Raw genomic sequence first — 19,687 nt, forward strand, 5'->3', positions numbered from 1 at the left:
ACCTAAGTATTATCTTACAGCAGTTATTATTATTCAACACATGCGCGCGCTGCCCATATATGGTCAAAATGTTAACGATATCTGTCATCCGTACATAACAGATATTTAACAATTATCCTACGAAATCGCGCGGAATATCGCCTGATACTTAGCCGACGAGGCCGTAGGCCGAGTGGGCTAAAATCAGACGATATTCCGCAAGATTGAGCAGGATAATTGTTTTATTATTCGAAAAATTGTCAACGAAACACATTTTGCAGAAAGAAAAACTGTAATTACGCAGCGCTTTACAAGATTTCGGACGAATCTTCGCAACCTACGTATATCGCAGGATATCTGTTATGTACGGATGACAGATATCGTTAACATTTTGACCATATATGGGCAGCGCGCGCATGTGTTGAATAATAACCTGCGATATACGTAGGTTGCGAAGATTCGTCCGAAATCTTGTAAAGCGCTGCATAATTACAGTTTCTCTTTCTGCAAAATGTGTTTCGTTGACAATTTGTTGAATAATAAAACAATTATCCTGCTCAATCTTGCGGAATATCGTCTGATTTTAGCCAACTCGGCCTACGGCCTCGTCGGCTAAGTATCAGGCGATATTCCGCGCGATTTCGCAGGATAATTCTTAATTATTCCTTTTATTGGTTTTGATTGCTTTTGAGTTATTCTGTGATTGTTTTATGAGTCCATGGAAAATCAAGAAATCCAGTGTCTTAACGTCATCAACTTCAGTTATGAATCTCCGACAAAAGAATTCTCGGAGTAACAGAGGCGGAGGTCATCTTTTACGTCTAAAGAAGGGCTCTATCCAGCAGATGGAGGAACGAAACTTAATGCAAATTCCAATGGATTATAACTGATTTCCGGAGTTTCCAAATTCCGGAATAAATGGGCAACTTCGAGAGGTGACCGAAATTCTCAAAAACGATTTTTCGGAAACTTTCTGTTCCATTCAGTTTTGTACCAGAATTTCCGGAAATTTTGGTCGAATGTAACGCGCCCCCGAATGTCACGAGAAGCGTTACCTAAATCGGTTTATTAAACGAAGAAACATCAAATCAATTTGATTTATTACCAATATTTTATTTCCCATACACCTTAATTTTAATTACTAACTCTTTCATATAAATTATGTGCGTATTCGAGACAATAGTAAGATTAAACGGCGACACAACAGAAATAAAGCTTCTATTTCTAGTTGATCAACAATTAAAAGCCCCTTTAGGCTAGAAAAGAACTTATAAAGACTGTTGTTTGTTTTGACAGTCATCAACCCTCAAATTCAAACGTAAGTCCTGTTCCTTCTATTTTTTCTTTGAACACTTTATCAAACAACTGGTTCTGTTCCTCAGTGAAGTAATCTTTCCATCCTCCAACTTGACCCTTTCGAATATAGTTAACTCCTTGAAACCAGTTAAAATTTGAGTTTTCAGAGCTCTTCATGGCATCCAATGACGTCTGCTGGACAATCAGGTCACGCGTTTCTGAGGAGAGTTCTTTACCAATGAACTTGGCTATGTTTTCCACGGTACCTGTAGGATCCTAAATAAATAAAATAATAGCAACTGATTAGGAACTACATATACCTGATTGCAGAAACGTTGACCCGTAAAAAGCATAAACCATGAACGATAAGACCGAATGGGATTCTGGTTAATAATAATAATAATAATAATAATAATAATAATAATAATAATAATAATAATAACAGTTCTTAGCACGCACTTTACGTACGTCTCAGTGCGTTTACATTTGAAATTTAAAAGTAAAAATATAAAAACCCGATTTAAATTACAATCAGATAAAAATACGCTAAGGATAACCTAATTTAATTACAATTGACAATTGGTTAGACAGCAATGGTAAGCCGGCTTAGTAATATTCCATTTATTTATAATCAAGATATCTTATTTCTTTAAGAACGTTCAGAGCATGATTTATGCAACCCGTCTTATTAAAATCTTCATTCTGTCACAGACGACGGTTACGTTTTTCTGTTTCCCAGTAAATCGGGTGAATGCAATTAATCCAACTTTGGTGTCATTACCGATCGATAAATTGTAAAAATAATGTAAGTTTCCTTTCTTAGCATAACGTTTTAAATTATGAGCAATTGAAGGTTTATTTGTTTTCACAATAAAATATTAAGTGAATCTTGTAGCTCAGTATTGCTGGACCAAGTCGAAGCAAAAAGTGCGATTAACAGTGCTCAAGGTATATAAATCAAGCATGGGATAAAGTTTGTATATTTTGTGAGTAATTCCGCTCTTTTCTGTATCATAGGCGAACGTCTAAATGGATTCTGTCTGCAAAACTCATTCAAGCCTATCGGAAAAGCCTGGTTTTAACAAGCGACGCAAGCGCAAGTATAAGTAGTTTGTGCCAAGTGATATTGAACGTCGACTTAAGCATAAGCACAAGCATAAGAACACAATGTTTACTAGTTACAAGGCCCAAATTCTCAGACAAAGGAGAATCTAGAAAACGAGTGCTTTCCCTGTGCTTATGCCGTGTTTTGTTTTCACACGGCATAACGCGAACGCAAGCACCCAAAAAAAATTGTTCCTTGTGCTTGTGCTTGCGCTTGTGCTTATCCTTGCGTCAAGACCGTTTTTACGATAAAATAAGTGTTGTTATGCTTGCGTTTGTGCTTGCCTTGTGCTTGCGTCGCTAGTGAAAACCAGACTTAATGCCTATGTCGACTTTCGTTTTCACTTGGCACAAACTAATTATGCTTTCGCTTGCGCTTGTGTCCCTAGTGAAAGCCAGGCTTAAATCATAACTGTTTATCAAATGGGTCTTAAAAAAACACTGATAATACGCTTGCGTTCCAAGGCTCTTTCATGCTATACCCGATCCTGATCTTCAGTTTGGTAGAAAATTCGGCACCTTCCATGCTAAGTTTATATTTGCATAATCATTTGTTTTTATTTCAAAATTCCGTGTGAAACGCAATTTGTTGATCGGCGTAAATTCTCTTATTTACTTAAACTCGAAGATGTAGAAAGAGTATAAGAGATAACGACCTCACTGTTTTTATCGAGGACGCGTGTTCCAATTGCCTCACATGCACTACTCGATACATGACACTTAAAGTGTATATGACATGAAAAATATTTTCTGCTTATTTGAAAGGCCTTTCGAAATACAGAAGAATGGCGTTTTTCTTTTTCGACATATCTTTTTTCGTTTCAGAGATATTTACGTCTTTGTATTATGCAAATTAGATCAGTGATGACGTCACAAGATTTGACTCTAAAATGGTAAAATACTGAATAAACAATATCTCTAAAACTATTAAAGCAGTGTTCTTGAAACTTGGCACCACAAATGTGCATCACAAAAGGAACAAAATGACACCCTTAGTATTGTTGCCATAGCAACTCTTTCAGCTCCAGTCTCTCTCTGTCAAAAAGACAAATATCCCCATATCTGACCTCTAAAGTGAGACAAAGGGTCCTGCTTAGAACAGACATAGTTCCCATATTGCCTTAATTCCCACCATTGGTTTGGCTGTGCTAGATGGTTCTTGGTTTAAGACAAAAACTGGGAATTTCATTTTTTTATTGAGACAGCACCAGCGGCAAAACTGTTGTCATGGCAACAGCCCTAAGTGTAACGTTTTGTTTCTTTTGTGATGCACATTTGTGGTGCCAAGTTCCAAGATCACTGCTTTAATAGTTTTAGAGATATTGTTTATTCAGTATTTTACCATTAATTATTTTTTAGAGTCAAATCTTGTGACGTCATCACTGATCTAATTTGCATATTACAAAAACGTCAATATCTCTGAAACGAAAAAAGATATTTCGAAAAGAAAAACGCCATTCTTCTGTATTTCGAAAGGCCTTTCAAATTAGCAGAAAATATTTTTCATGTCATATACACTTTAATTTATAATTAATACACCTATCTATCAATTATCATTTCTCTCATTTTAACCTTTTTTAATTATTTTTGTATTGTATTGTGTTGTATTTGTAATTTTAGGAACCGTTTTCAAATGATTTATTCTCATTTAATACTCATAATATTTAATATAGTAAACTATTATAATGTTTAATTGTACATTGTAAATTTAATATATTATAAAGAACTAGAGTGTCCCCATTTAGCTGCTGTTAGCTAAATACATACACAGTTTCGGGATGACCAAAGGACAACATTTTCCGTAACGTGGCAGTGATTTTAATTAAAAATATACATTAAATCAAATTTCTCACCTTAATCCTGTCTTCGTACTTCAGAAACAAAATGTTAGGATCGTCTTTGTGTTTCCACCAGCTGAGCACGTGATCAAACCACACACCACCTAAGGCTACATACAAGACAGAAATTGGACAACTCATACTTCTCTCCCTTTATTTTACAACAAATTAAATCATCATTAAACCCACATAATAGTAAAGGTCAACGCATTGATCAAAAGATTACTCTTGTCATGTAGAGCAGTTTCCCATAATGAAGAGGATTCTTTCAAGGCAAAATCTGCTTATTAGTCACGATTGTATCTCAAAATCTTGACTCGGAACACTGCAGCATCAAGCACATCAATCGCTTGTCATCAGGCACTTAGGTGAAGTTTATATGAATTAAACGAGTCATGAGTCAATGACTCAATGAGTCAAATCTTAAATTAGAGTTATTGCTTTGAAAATAGTGCTGCCCTAACAAACAAAATAAAAGCTAACCGCAAGCAAACGGGAATGGAACTAACCGCAAGCAAATAAACCAAAGTGCAACTAACCGCAAGCAAACCAGAGTAGAACTAACCGTGGTTTAATAAAAAATCACCTAGATTTATTGACTCATGACTCATAGACTCATTTGACTCATAAAACAGAGGACCTCACTTAGTCTATTTATTTCTTGAAACGCCAAATGTATCATTAAGGACCTGGCACAAAATGGCCAACGTACATTGCATTGCATAACACGACACAAAACGGTATGACATGAGATGCAGTCCGCGACACAAATTAATAAATTGTCACGAAAAGACAGGACACGACAAAGCAAGGAGCCCCCGGGGCAGGGAGAGAGAGACCCTGGGAACGAGGTTGCCCTTCGGCGTCATAGAATGACATAAGGAAACATTACATTGCACGATACAACACACGGTATGACATCACATTAAAGACGATAGGACAGACAACGAAATTCACAAAATAAAATGACACAACAGGACAAGAAATGAGACGACATAACAAGATATGACACGATATGACAAGACAACAAGATATGGCATAAATGTCTGACACGAAAGGAAATGAGATGATACACACAATACGTCACACGTTATGCATGCATAAAGATATGTGTCATGACATGACATGACATTTAAAATATTTGTTTGTTTAAATGTTTTACCAGTTAGGATCGTCGAACACCTCTACCCTTACATAACGTTCGTCGATTTCTGTGTGGTAAGCATTCCTTTATTGAAAGTTAAAATTAATACATAATCCCTTACTTACCTCCCCCTTTCATGAACAATTCAAAGGCCTCGTCCCATGTGGAAAGTTCTTTGAAATGAGGCATGTTGCGATGGTGATGGTAAAAGGACACGAAGGCATCTTTAGGATTGCGCATCGCATAAATGTAGCGAGGTTTGGTTTCTTCATGGCGGCCCTTAGGAGCCATGTCATAAGTGAGGTGCGTTTTGAATACACTCGGGGACGGGAAGCTTTCAAACAATTTCTCAACTGACTCGCCATCTCTCGTGTTGTAAGGGTAACATCCAAAGGGAATAATCATTCCTTCGAGATAAGGTACTCTTTTATCCAGTCGACCATAACCAATCTTGCCATCGTTAACTATCTGCCACACTATTTCTGTAGTCCATGTTGAGCCTGCAATTGATATTATTATACATTTTTGTCACCAGCTTGATTTTGATTGGCTATAAGCACGCAGCTAATTCTTGCTTGCTGTTTCTCTTACGTCATACCTACAGACATTAGATTTTACATATGTAGAAGTGACGTCATACCTACAGACAATAGTTTTATGCATGCAGAAGTGACGAAAGGTTGTAAGCTTATAAAAGTATATAAACAATAAAGTTGTTTACTTACAAGTTGACTGTTGTAATGTGCATAATAAAACAATTATTGGATTCGGTTTTCGCATGATAGCGATAATTATCAAGGCCTCAGTTTCTGTTATCCGCCTCAGCCTTCGGCTTCGGCAGATAATAGAAACTTTGGCCTTGATAATTATCGCTATCATGCTCAACCTCATCCAATAATTGTTAAGTAGCAGATGTCGTAATCATAGGCATAATGCTATGTTATTAACAAACACTCATAGAGTTTCATTTATCAGTCTTAATCCTTTTCAGACTGGGCTTTTTGGAACCTTCTGGCACCATGTTGGGGGGTGGGGGGGGGGGGGGGGAGGTTGGGCTTGGGCTTCCGAGGGCGCGATCCATTCGACCAAAATTTCCGGAAATTCCTGTACAAAATCGAATGGAACAGAAAGTTTCTGAAAACTAGTTTCGAAAATTTTGGTCAACTTCTGGAGGTTGTCCTAAAATTCCGGAAAATCGGAATTCTCGGAAAATCCTGTTCCATTTGCCAATTTCTACTCGGGCCCAGTTTTTCCCAATCCGGAAATCGACTAAGTTCTGAGAATGGGCCGATACAGATTTTTCAAAACGATACGATATCGATACGATATTTGCCTTTTTCTCGATATCGATATCGATATTATTACGTCATTTCCGTCCTGACGTCATTAGTATGTCACGTGATTTGTCTAAGAATTCAAAACACAGTCTTTGTTTCACCTTTGCATCAGCAATTTGTGGAGCCTGGTGTGGACATCAAGTCAATGCAAGAAAAATTCAAATATTGACAAGAACATCAATATTTGTTTGAGCAAAATTGCATTCTTAAACCTCCTCCTGACCAGGAGACCGCAGGCTCAGGTCACGTGTGCAGTATCGAAAACGTATCGAAACTGCGATATTTTTCGAAAGTATCGATACTTTTCAAATTGTCAAAATTATATATCGATCTATCGAATATTTGGTATCGAGTATCGGCCCATCCTTACTAATTAAGTTCGACCTGGCGGTCATTCCAGCTGCTCAACAATGATTAGTGCTCGTCTTGTCTTCTTGCGGCAGATAGCTTAACTGCGTTATTGGAACATGAGTGTTTAGCAAGCTTTGGTAAGTAGTTCGAAAATACGTGCACACCACGTATAATTCTCTTAAACGAATGCGATAGATCACATCTTGTGAATCCAAATGTTTCCGTAAATGTCATAAAAGCAGATGTATGTGTTTCCAGTGTAAACATTTCGCATTCTTTACGCTTAAAAGAGCGTGGAGCTGCGTTTCTGAGCTAAGTGAAAGGCTAGATGGCTTCAGAATTTATCAAGAGAGGAGTAATATCTTCAGATGTCTTTATTGTTTGCGGGAATGGAACTAGCCTGGCCGATTCAAGCGGAAAATACCGTTCCATTTGACAGATGAAAATTTCGGAAATTCAAACCGAAAATTTGGTCCAATGGATCGCGCCTCGAATCTCCCTTCTATAACTTTAAAACCGTTTATCTTATGATCATCATCAAATTAACATAAGATGTAGTGGGGAGTGATTTTATTTTAATAACCATAGATGCTTTGGTGTCATGGTGACGTAATATGGCATCATTTATGATGTCATTTGTTTAATTTTTATTGGGTAAAACAGTATTTGACAATAAAAATAAGCGACAGAAATACACAACGTTTCGATGTCATCCTGACATCATTTTCAAGTGACAAGTAAGATAACGGTTCAACACTGTTATATTTGCGGTTAGAAGTGTGATGTTTCATTAACATATTTGTTTTAAACAAATGGTTTCGCGCGGATAGAATCCGATTGCGTGTTCAGGCTAAGTTTCTTCTTTCTAATAAACAACATTTCGTAAATCAAGCAGTCCAGTTTTACGCTGCATTTCTTAAGGACGGAAAAATTACTGGTGAGGTCGCCGATGTTATTAAGGCCGTGATCGTTCTTCAAATGCTTCCCGATTGCGGAGAACCTATGTTCATCAATACGTTGGTGTAAATGCCGGCTTGTATAGCCGACATACTCTGCATCGCACAGATTACATTGGTAATTGTACCAATGTGATATGTTAATGAAACATCACACCTCTAACCGCAAATATAACAATGTTGAACCGTTATCTTACTTGTCACTTGAAAATGATGTCAGGATGACATCGAAACGTTGTGTATTTCTGTCGCTTATTTTTATTGTCAAATGTTTATCCAAATTTAGTCTTATTCGAATTTTGAAACAGTATTTATATCTGATAAAACTTTGGCTGTCATTAGCAACAAAGACGTCATTATGACGTCTTAATTATTTCATTACATATTTTATTATTATTTTTTTATTAATATTTCCGTACCTATCCTGAAAATCAAAGTTAATGGAATTTGAATCTTTAGTCTGTAATAAATAATATTCCAAGAAAGGAAAATATAAGGTTACAATGAAATTACAGAGAGAAATGGTCTGGTTACAAATCTAGTCCGCCATCTTGGATTTTAGCATTTTAATGTAAATATTTGATCAAATAAGCAATAAATGATATTAATTATACCTTATGTGATAACCATTTGTCTAAAACCATCAAAAAACATAGGAATTATTTTGATTATAACCCGCCCGATTCGAATTTTCTAAACCATAGCGGCCGTCAAAAACCGGTTGCTATGGAAACGTCAAAGTTGGTGGTTATTGAAGTTACACATCTTTTAAGTTGGAGCAGGCCTCAAAAGCACCCCCCCCCCCCCCGCGCGCGCGCGCGCGCTCCTTCTTGCCCCGTTCTAAGGTACCTAGTAAGTACTAACTGCCTTTAACTGGTCCTAACTGCAAGATTTGAATTTTTTAAGGAAGTAAAGTCCAACAGGCTCAAACAGTTTGCATGATTAAAATCGAAATAAATATCGCAAAGATTATGAGCAGCTTTTTTGCGTTCAGGTGAAAATTTCATTACCTAATCGTGGCCTCTCTGGAAGCGGACATTAAAACAAACGTACACTAAACTTCTAAAAACATATATACATATAGTAAGCAACAAACCTGATCTGGGGTATGACGCAATGATGATATCATCTTCTCTAGCAGGCAATCTTGGAAGAATTGCCACCTTTTCCTTCGTTATACCCAAACCCTGCGGCCAGGGAAGGCCATAAAATGTCACCATTTCAGCCATTGTGTGGTGATGCACTAAAGTGAGGGTTCAAACATAAAGCTTGATTATTCTGCTTTAAGGAGCCGTTAAATAATTCATTAGCCAAATTTCTTGACGGGGTGCCATCTTGTAAACCTTTTATTTGCTACATTGCTTCTTTGCTTTCCTGAATTGTTGGACAAGTTCTTGGTCTCAAAAAACGTATTCGCACTTGTTTTCTGTAACAAGTGACACATAAATGAAGAAATCTACCAATGTTACAAAATTTGTCCGCTGGTGCGAATTGGCCCTAAGCAACAATGTAAATTTTTCTTCAGAAAATAACAACCTATAAGAACCTAAATAGCCTAAATTTTTGTTAAGTTAAACTACCATTTATGTAAGAACCTGTTTAGGCTTACTTGGAAAATAAGGTTCTTTCTCGCAAGTTTTTACTGTAATTCTTAATAAATCTATTAAAAGTTTTAACGCCAGATATAAAAATGACACTGATGACCCGTAAAATTTAATTGGTTTCGTATATATAACCATGCATGGAAACGCGGAAATATGAATAAAATCAACAAATAATTCTAGGAGTGCCTGTTGTTACTCATAACCCTAATTTTCAGTTGAACTTATCTCAGTGCATCGCTTTATACAGTGCGCTTTTATCAATTAACTTTAATTGTTTTAGATCACACGCGCTTCGTTGAAAACTGTTTAACGTTTAAGCGAGCTTTCGGTCACAATTATATCAAAAGACATGTGTTCCAAATCAGAAAAGTTTATTCCTTTCTAGGGTATGCAACTGGCTTACAAAAATCATTAAAGCTGGGAACAAGCTGTGGGCAGTTTATTGTTCCTTTGAAGTCCAACGAGCAACTGTAATATTCATAAGGCGGCATTAGGCCATCCCAATAATAGTTTCGTTTCCCATCACCCCGTCTCTTGTGATGGTGGGTCGGTCGGTCGGGCAAAAAAACAAAAAGAATGGGCACTTTTTAAAGTACATCTCCTGGCTACCTAAATAAACTCAGACCCCTTTACCGAAAGATTTTGTTTCAGTCGATCTTGCTGAGAATGTAAAGTACTTGGCACGAAACAGCCTTTGAAAAACTTAGTATCGATTTTACTTGTTAAAGACAAGGACATGACATGATATCAATTGTTGTTAATAAAATAAGATCGTGTGCAGTGAGTCTGAAATTTTTATTTTTTTTTTACATTGCGGAAAAAATGGGTCAGTTGGGCGATGGGAAGCGAAACATTTTATTGGGATGGCCTTAGTAAAAAAAAAAAAAATTCGCAAATTAAATGCGCATTCGCAAGTTTAGTACGCACCCCAGAAAAACATACTTCTAGGAAGTAAAGCTTCTCTAGCATTCAAAGTTTGAATGAAAATGAAACTGAAATAGCCAGCAATGAACGGCGGTCTGTATGTTCTCTCTAGAAATACTGAGATATTACCTACCTTGGACTCGCTGAATAATTATATCAATTTATCCACATATGGAGTCCTATCTCAAGTGATCAAAATCTAAAGAAGCAAATAAGCGGTCCGGGTTTTTGTAACAGTTTGTTTTGTTCTTTGAAAAAAAACCTACCTGGCTTACTCCAGCAAACAGAACAACAGAATTGAAATAAAGACGGTGTTAAATCCAGTTTAGAGGGTTTGGGATATGCCGACAATGACAATGTGGGATTTCTATTGGTTGTTGATGACATTTAATTTCGCGTTATTCAGCCTTCTCTTAGCCCAGGGGTATGCGAAAAAACTTTTGAATTCTTGCTTTGACAACGGCGATTGCCTTCACAAGAATTCAAAAGCGGCAAGGTCTGTGAAAATGTTTTAATTAGTCCATTTTCTAACATCAGTTCTGTGCGCTTATAATATTGTGTATTTGTCAATGTGAAATTATGACCGACACTAGCCTGCAGAACAGGCGGTTTATTTTGCGGGTCGAAGCGCTCGTGGGGTCGCGCTTCGCGTGACCTCGCAATAACCCCGCAAAAAATAAACCGCCTGTTCTGCAGGCTAGACCGACACAGACTATCGATGTCTCGATATTGGTTAAGTGTGAGTTCGGCATCAAGTGGCCAACAATTCTTTTCGACTGGTTATTAAGCCGTTTTTCTGATCGAGTGCCCATTGTTCTCAAAGTGTGTATTTCTTTATTTTAGCGAGATGTGAGTAACAATATGGTAATGACCCTCAAATTCAAATAAGAACAATTAACATTTAAACTTTTTAAAAGCATTGTTTTGTATCGTTTCTTCCTCGACGTGACTTTACACCAAATGAATAAAGTTAAACACCGGTGTCATCTTCAGCAAATAAAAGGAAGCAAGAGTTGCGCCAGTTTACGAAGCAAGTGCCCGAGAAAACCGTGACAAGTATCGGTCAATTTTGATCTTGCCAGTCAGGGAAGCAGAAATACTCCAAGGGCCTGATTATATGAGCCGGGCTGGCCCGGTTAGCCAGGCTGGCTCCGTTTGCCGAGATGACTTTCAGCCCGGTTTTAGCACGAATGATCAGAGCACGAATCATGCCTCTACATCCTATTTAGAAGGAGGAGAATTGATTTTTTCGTCAGATATTGTACTCGGAAGAGAAATTTAATGCTGGCCCATTTAGCTGGGCTGGCCCGGTGAATGCGATTACAGGGAAAATTTTCAGCCCGGCTAGCCTGGATCTCGGCTAACCGGGCTGGCCTGGTTGTCATGTAATCGCAAAGTTGATTTTTGTTGAGTTGAACAGGCGTGCTGAGATCTCGGCAAACCGGGCCAGCCCGGCTCATGTAATCAGGCCCCGGCCTAGAAGCCTATGGTTCAGAAACCAGGATAAGCACTGGCAGTTTGGGCCAATCAATTGGCTCGACACAGACTTCACCTTTGTTTTGATTTTTTGCACTTTGCATGACACCAGACTTTACCACATCACCCTTCCTGCAGCCAAGAAGGAAATTTTTCCTTTCCACTTTACCCTGATTCTCAAATAAAAATAGAAGAGAACTTTGCTCGCAGAATAAAGTTATGGTGACAAAACAACAAATACAAGCTGGCAAAATTAATGTGTACAACTTTATTCTTTTTAATAATTTGCCTTCTTGATTGAGGAAAGCACCTGAAAAAAGATAAAGAGGAGAAATTTCTCGGCTTTTCAGAAGTACAAATATTTATTTGTATCAAATTTATATGCATCATATACACTGGTGACCCACTGGTACCAGGATCACCTCCTTAGCATATTCATATTGGTATTTATACCATGCCATAGAAAATACAGCCAATCAGAATACAGGAAAGCCGTTGTATATTCGACGGTATTCAACCCAACCTTCCCATAGGCTCGTGTGTATACCGAGAAAATACAAGTGATTCGTGGGATATTCCATAGTATTCCACTCGAAAGCGTTGCATAACTAGTATTTAGCAGGCTTATTTACCAGTACCACAAATCATCATCATCAACCTGCATCAACAAACTGTATATTTCCAATCACATTTATAATAATAATTTTTTAGGAAATTTATTTATTGTACAGCTTAAAACGAAAGGAAGGAGATAGTGAGGAAAATCCCTGCAATAATCCCCCTTATTCACGATAATTGTACTAATCCTGACTAATCGCTTCGGCAAAGTGAAGTCTTTCCGGGAGTCTTTTCAGATGATAAAGCCACAAATTTTCCATGCTGATAATAGATTTTGCCTGCGAAGGTACATTTCTATCTGAGTCAAAGCAAAAGAGATTACCATTGCCGCGAAAAGCTTAAGGTTAAACACTACACAAATACACAAATACTTCGAGCGTGAGTGCAAGCGGCGGACTCGCAATGAACACTCGATTTTCAAAAAAAGTGTACCATTAACTGAAATGGTACAAAGACGAAACACAAGCAAACGAATTCAGAAAAATTGTTCATTTCCCCGTCAAAATTGTGTAAAGATCAGAAAACCAAATGAAATATACATTTACCGTTATATCAATACCAAAATGGCGGACACACCACCGCTGAGACGAAACTTCAAACGCCTGCAAAACGCTTCACATTGCACCTTTCCTCGCCAAACTTCGCCATGTTGTTCAAGGTTCTATTCACTACAAAAACACAGGTTCACGTTCCCGGATGTAATACGAAACGGCCGAAAATAGACTGGAAACAACAAAGTGTATTTTTTGCGGAATATTTTTGGCGATTTTTTCGTATTTTCGCTGAGAACAATGGTTTCGTTACGTCACGCGTATACCCTTTTCTGCGTATATTCTGGACTGGCTAGGAGGCTGCCCAAATACAGTCCAACCTCACGTAAGTCAAACAGTACGTGGTAGCTTACGAGAAGTCAGAACATTGGAGGCCTAAATCTTGAATTGAAGCCTGTGATCATGAGAGGCTGTTCCATGTCCCAAGGTATACCCAAAACCGTAAAAACCCAAAACTTTTTTCGCGAACACATCTGGTTATTTAAATAGATTTCAGAGCATCTTCAATTTATAATAATATCACAGCGACAAACCAATGGTCTCTTGCGAGTAACGGATATGAGAAAACAAAAGGTTCTAATGCAAGAACAGACTTGATCATAAAATCTGGGTTGTAAAATGTCACGCTACCCGATTGGCCTCCAGAGTGAGCTCGGATTATATATAGCGGTCGCCTACCGGAGGTTAAAAACAATAGAAAATTTCAAACCATTAGCCCTTAAAGTGGTCATAGAAGATAAAATTCAGAAAGAAACAAGCTCGTTTTTTTCTTTCGGTTTTGACAGCAACTTATCATGAGATCGTAGGTATCGGCTGGCACCATTTGCTACTTTCAGGAAATCTCATTCTCTACTTGTTTACAGCTTCTAAGTTGTTAACAAAATGATAACATACATTTACACTTTTCAACACGATTGACTGTTTTTATTTATACTTTTGTCATCCTAAAACAAAACATGTTTAGTCTAATTATGATTGAAACAGGCAGTGTCTCACACGAATTCATGATCGAAACTACCTCACCCAAAACCTTAGAATTTCCACCATAAAGTAAGTTGAAGGTCCCTTAAACTTTGCTAGGTATAAACGTTATTTTACAATATTTTACCACAAAAGGATTTAAACCACTGTCAGTGACAATGGTAATAAGACAACCTGAAAGTTTGGACTTTGTAGCGTTGGGTATTGCATTTGTATTTTCATTTATATTGGATCATGAGTATGTCTATGTCTTTATCTGAACGTAATCTGGAATCGGGGGGGTGTTTACATGATACCCTGGCGCCACTTTCATTCCGGTGCGAGATTAAAAAGTCATACCGCGTTCCTCGTGAGTTTTAAACCATGTTTTTTTGGTTTATTGGGGTGTGAGTTTCATACTGCCGTTTAAAATAATATAAAACGATCTTTCATCAGCTCAGTCGTACCGCGTTTACGTGACACCGGAATAAAATTTCATACCGGAATGAAAATCTCGATCCGGTGCAGTAACCGGGGAGAAATCGCACCGGGATGACTCATTCCGGCATGATGGCATTTAATGGTGCTATCATGTAAACGAACACAGAACCACAAGAGAGTTGAGAACAGGGATGAACTCGCACTGGAATGAAAGTCTTGAAAAGTCGCCTCGGTATCACGAAATCACCCCACCCCCCCCCCCCCTTATTCGGCGGATTTATTTTAAAAGGATTACAGATCATTATTTTAAATGGTTCAAATAACAAATCAGTGCGGTTAGTCCGACGTTAAATTCTAATCCTTCAACATGCCCGAGAATATGCTAATTAGAAAAAAAATTGGTTTCCAAGTCCGCTTATTGCTATGGGCTAAGATCACAAGTGGAGAACACCTGTCATCAACATCATGAAACTGCACTCTGAAGGAAAGGATTTCTACGTCTAACTTAGCTATCTTTCAGGAAGAGGCAGGATGTATTATTACTAGTCTGGTAAATTTATAGTACTCAGTATTTTCTGTTTGTTTCAGCGATATCAGTTTGATTAACTTTCAAACTCAAACATTAATCCTGATCCTTCCATTTTTTCTTTGAACACTTTATCAAACAACTGGTTCTGTTCCTCAGTAAAGAAGTCTTTCCATTCTCCTACTTGACCCTTTCTTATAAAGCCATCCCCCTTCACTCCTTCAAACCAACTGTAATTTGTGTGACCAGAGCTCTTCATGGCGCCAAATGACGTTTGTTGGACGATGAGGTCACGTGTTTCTGGGGAGAGCTCTCTACCAATAAACCTTGCTATCTTGTCGACAGCCTCCGCTGGATCCTAAATAAATAACACATCTAGCTATATGGAAACATGTATGTTTAAAATTCACCAGTTGCATTCATAACTATAAAAACAATGAATTATTAATATTTCATTGATGGTAGACCTTTTTTTCCCGAAGTCATACTCAATAAATCTTGTTTGTTTTTTTTTTCATCATATGTAAGACTCACTTAAGACCTTGAACATGACATACGTTGTCTGGTTTGATAACGTCTTTGACCAGTTTATTTGGTATTGATTACGTGATTAGTATATGCTAGGCAGGAGATTAACTTGCGCCTTGGGGATTATAATTATTGATGAGTTTGAGAAAATTATTTCCAGCATAGAGGAAGGTTTTCTTTCTTGCTTTCATTTAACAATTAGACAGCGAGCTCGCGGTTTCTATCGGTTAATAATTGGCGAAACTATCAGCAGTTATAGTTCACCACTAAATTTTTCCGATTCTGATTGGTTTAAGGGATGGACCATTTTATTTTTGAGGGGGGGGGGGGGTTGGGCAATTACCAAAAAAAATTCCTGCACAGCAAAAGTTGAGAAAAAAAAAATCATGCACAGTGGGCCAAGGAAAAATAAAAATCGAGCAAGCCTTTCTACTTGTAGGATCCTGTTAGACCAAATAAAAAACTAATCTGTAATTTTTGTCATAATTTTATTTCAACAGACAAAAATGCTGTGTAATTGTTTGTAAAATAATTCAACTCTTTGTGTTTCTTATCATAAATACATCATTTCTATCCATCTCTTGTATTTAAAACATAAATTTGAACCATTTCACTGAATCTGGTATAATATAAAATTAATGTCTTAAAATTAAATATCATTTTATATTAAAATATAACTTGTATTAAAATTTAACTTTCAGCTATCTTCAGCTATCTTCAACATATCTGATATCTATTTAATTAAATAAACAATAATTATTTGAAAATTAGATTATGGCACTTTCACAGGACCAAAAAAAGTGCAAGAGTTGTGTTTCGACATACGCTTTTATCGAAAAGCGGACTTCCAGTGATCATCGCCCATGCCACGCTATGCTTTTTTATATTTTTGTAGTTCAGAATTATGAGTGGGGGGGGGGGGGGGTACTGGGGTTGTTTGGTTTTGTTATATGTTATATAAATGGAGAGGTGGGAACATACCATGTTTTTCTTTCAACAAACTGTATCTCTAAAACTGAGATTTGAGCAACAGAATTGATGCCAAGATAGTAAAGCTTTTATATGTATATGAGGAGGGGATGGGGCTTTATTTACTATTTTATTTTGGCAATGGACACTTATTGAGGGGAGAGAGCCTATTGTATTGTGGCCGCTTTATATTCAAGGAAATATGATATTATAGATTTAGGATTTTAGCTTTTTTTCTGTATATCGTCCTAGATTTGTAGGTCTTCAACCCGGGGAGTGCCCCCCCCCCCCCCCCCCGGGGTCTTCAAGAAAAGCCTCTAGATTTCATACCTCTCTGGAAGAGCACAAATAAGGTGTTGGACACAGATAAGCAAGAAACCCAAGAAATACCTTTAGCAATATCAGCTAATTTGAGGACAATCATGAATTTGATGTCATCTGCGAAGGAAATGCTCATTTTTCGTGATACTTTAATAAATATGAAGACTGAAAACTGAAGAAAAAAATTCGTGCACAACCTTAAGGTGCTAAAAAAATTCTTGCACAGCCCAAAGGAGAAAAAAAAATTCTTAACAAGACAAAATTGCCCAACCCCCCCCCCCCCTCAAAAATATAATGGTCCATCCCTAAATTGATCAAGTGACGTGATAGTGTTTATCCGCGGAGGGCAATATCAGCCCTTATAGTTCACCACTAAATTTTCTCCGATTCTGATTGGTTTAAATTGATCACTTGACGCGATAGTGTTCGTCCGCCGGCTTTCAATTGAGTTTTTTATCTTGAAAAGTAAAGAATAATTCACGATGCTAGTTTTTGTATGGGCGCGCGGAAGAAAATTTAGTGGTGAACAATAAAAACAATAGAGTATTTCAGTCTCGGAACTAGTTTGTTGAAGGTTTGTCGCTGACTGTGTTTTGATGTTATTTTTTCAAGACGTTTCGGCTATTGCTTAAGCCTTCATCAGTTAAAAAATCAAAGCTTTCACACGCGATTTAAAAAATAGCAGCACGTTAGCGCGCGCTTTAAAAATAACGTGTAAAAGTTTGAAACAAAAGAAAACGTGGCGCGAAACTCATGCGCGTGACAAGGACTTGTAAACCTCTGGGATGACAGCATGGTCGTTCCCAGAGTGCGTATCCTTTATGGACAACCAGGCTTCCAAAAAGAGTCGCTTGTGGTAATTTCGCTCATGTCCAACTACATTGACGGCATTGAAATCCATGTGGTGATTATTTTCATGTACATGACAGGAGATCTTTGAGTCATGGTCGAACATGGCCACTGCTCGTTTGTGTTCCGCAATCCGGGTCTTCAATGGTCGCTCCGTTTGACCGTAGTATACAAAGTTACAGTTGGTGCAATTGATTTTGTAAACTACGCCAGATCTTGGGTGGTCAACATCATTTTGAGCCTTTGGGCGCGGAAACAAACTGTTTACAGTTTTTAGCGGTTTGTAGGCGACTTTGATCTCTTGTTGTCTCAAAATGCGGCCAATCTTTTCGGAAATGCCTTGAACATAGGGGAGTACCACGAAGCCATTAGTTGGTAAATCTGCTGGTGGTTTTGACAGTGATCTCTCACACTTGTTAATAAAAGATGGTGGATAGTTGTTCTCGCGCAACACCGACTTCACTCGTTTTGTTTCTTTTTGTGAGCTGTGCTTGAGCTGTGCTTGAGCTGAGCTGTGGTGATCGCAATTTCTTCAATCTCTTCCGCCATTACAAGGTCAGCTATAACAGGGCTGATCGGGGAGCCCATCGCACATCCAAACGCACATCCAAAGATTTGTTTTGTAGTAGATGTTATCGTGTTTAAAATAGCTTTGCTTAAGAACAAATTCTAATAGTTTCATGATGTTGCTCATCACCCTCCTAAGTGGTGGTTCCGCTACGTGGATGAGAGCCACGCATGCTTCAAAAAGGAACACGTAAACGAGTTTCATCAACATCTGAACTCCATAAATCCCAGTATACAATTCACTGTTGAACTTGAGGACACCACGGAGCAGGGACTACCCTTTTTGGATACTATCACAACGAGGAGTGGCACACGAATTGAGGTGAATGTCTACAGGAAGTCAACACATACAGACCGATACCTTGACTTCAATTCTCATCACCCTGTGTGTCATAAGAGATCTGTAGTTTGCACACTGCTACGAAGGGCAAAGAACATTCCTTCAACACAAGAAGGGAAACGAAAAGAAACAAAACGAGTGAAGTCGGTGTTGCGCGAGAACAACTATCCACCATCTTTTATTAACAAGTGTGAGAGATCACTGTCAAAACCACCAGCAGATTTACCAACTAATGGCTTCGTGGTACTCCCCTATGTTCAAGGCATTTCCGAAAAGATTGGCCGCATTTTGAGACAACAAGAGATCAAAGTCGCCTACAAACCGCTAAAAACTGTAAACAGTTTGTTTCCGCGCCCAAAGGCTCAAAATGATGTTGACCACCCAAGATCTGGCGTAGTTTACAAAATCAATTGCACCAACTGTAACTTTGTATACTACGGTCAAACGGAGCGACCATTAAAGACCCGGATTGCGGAACACAAACGAGCAGTGGCCATGTTCGACCATGACTCAAAGATCTCCTGTCATGTACATGAAAATAATCACCACATGGATTTCAATGCCGTCAATGTAGTTGGACATGAGCGAAATTACCACAAGCGACTCTTTTTGGAAGCCTGGTTGTCCATAAAGGATACGCACTCTGGGAACGACCATGCTGTCATCCCAGAGGTTTACAAGTCCTTGTCACGCGCATGAGTTTCGCGCCACGTTTTCTTTTGTTTCAAACTTTTACACGTTATTTTTAAAGCGCGCGCTAACGTGCTGCTATTTTTTAAATCGCGTGTGAAAGCTTTGATTTTTTAACTGATGAAGGCTTAAGCAATAGCCGAAACGTCTTGAAAAATTAACTTCAAAACACAGTCAGCGACAAACCTTCAACAAACTATGTCTTCCCCTGACTACAATTACACTATTTTCAGTCTCGGAACTATCGGTCTGAAAATTTGATGTTCTTAAAACTAGCATATTACCGCTCGAAGCTTCGCTTCTCGGGCTAATATTTGT

At 38.0% G+C, this 19,687-nt stretch overlaps 2 protein-coding genes across 3 annotated transcripts in view; both read right to left on the bottom strand.

Annotated features, from left to right (window-relative positions):
* Nucleotides 1-1,150: 1,150 nt before the first annotated feature.
* On the bottom strand, nt 1,151-10,717 carry LOC144633341 (sulfotransferase 1C4-like). Its single transcript, XM_078492232.1, has 5 exons — nt 10,667-10,717; nt 9,102-9,248; nt 5,487-5,861; nt 4,233-4,327; nt 1,151-1,551 (listed from the first exon to the last, which is right to left on the bottom strand). Exons 2-5 carry the CDS (start codon nt 9,232-9,234, stop codon nt 1,279-1,281), a joined length of 876 nt encoding a protein of 291 aa, XP_078348358.1. The 5' UTR covers nt 9,235-9,248; nt 10,667-10,717; the 3' UTR covers nt 1,151-1,278.
* Nucleotides 10,718-12,258: 1,541 nt separating this feature from the next.
* Nucleotides 12,259-19,687, bottom strand: part of LOC144633322 (sulfotransferase 1B1-like) — a 19,462-nt gene continuing 12,033 nt past the window's right edge. For both annotated transcript variants that reach the window (XM_078492217.1, XM_078492210.1), the window contains 2 exons: nt 13,173-15,463; nt 12,259-12,319 (listed from right to left, as the gene is read on the bottom strand). In XM_078492217.1, the coding sequence (XP_078348343.1) occupies nt 15,182-15,463 (282 nt within the window). In that variant the 3' untranslated portion in view covers nt 12,259-12,319; nt 13,173-15,181. The remainder of the gene's footprint in view (nt 12,320-13,172; nt 15,464-19,687) is intronic.

Source organism: Oculina patagonica, chromosome 1 (assembly GCF_052425735.1).
Source record: "Oculina patagonica isolate OP01 chromosome 1, crgOcupat, whole genome shotgun sequence".
Lineage (NCBI taxonomy): Eukaryota > Metazoa > Cnidaria > Anthozoa > Scleractinia > Oculinidae > Oculina > Oculina patagonica.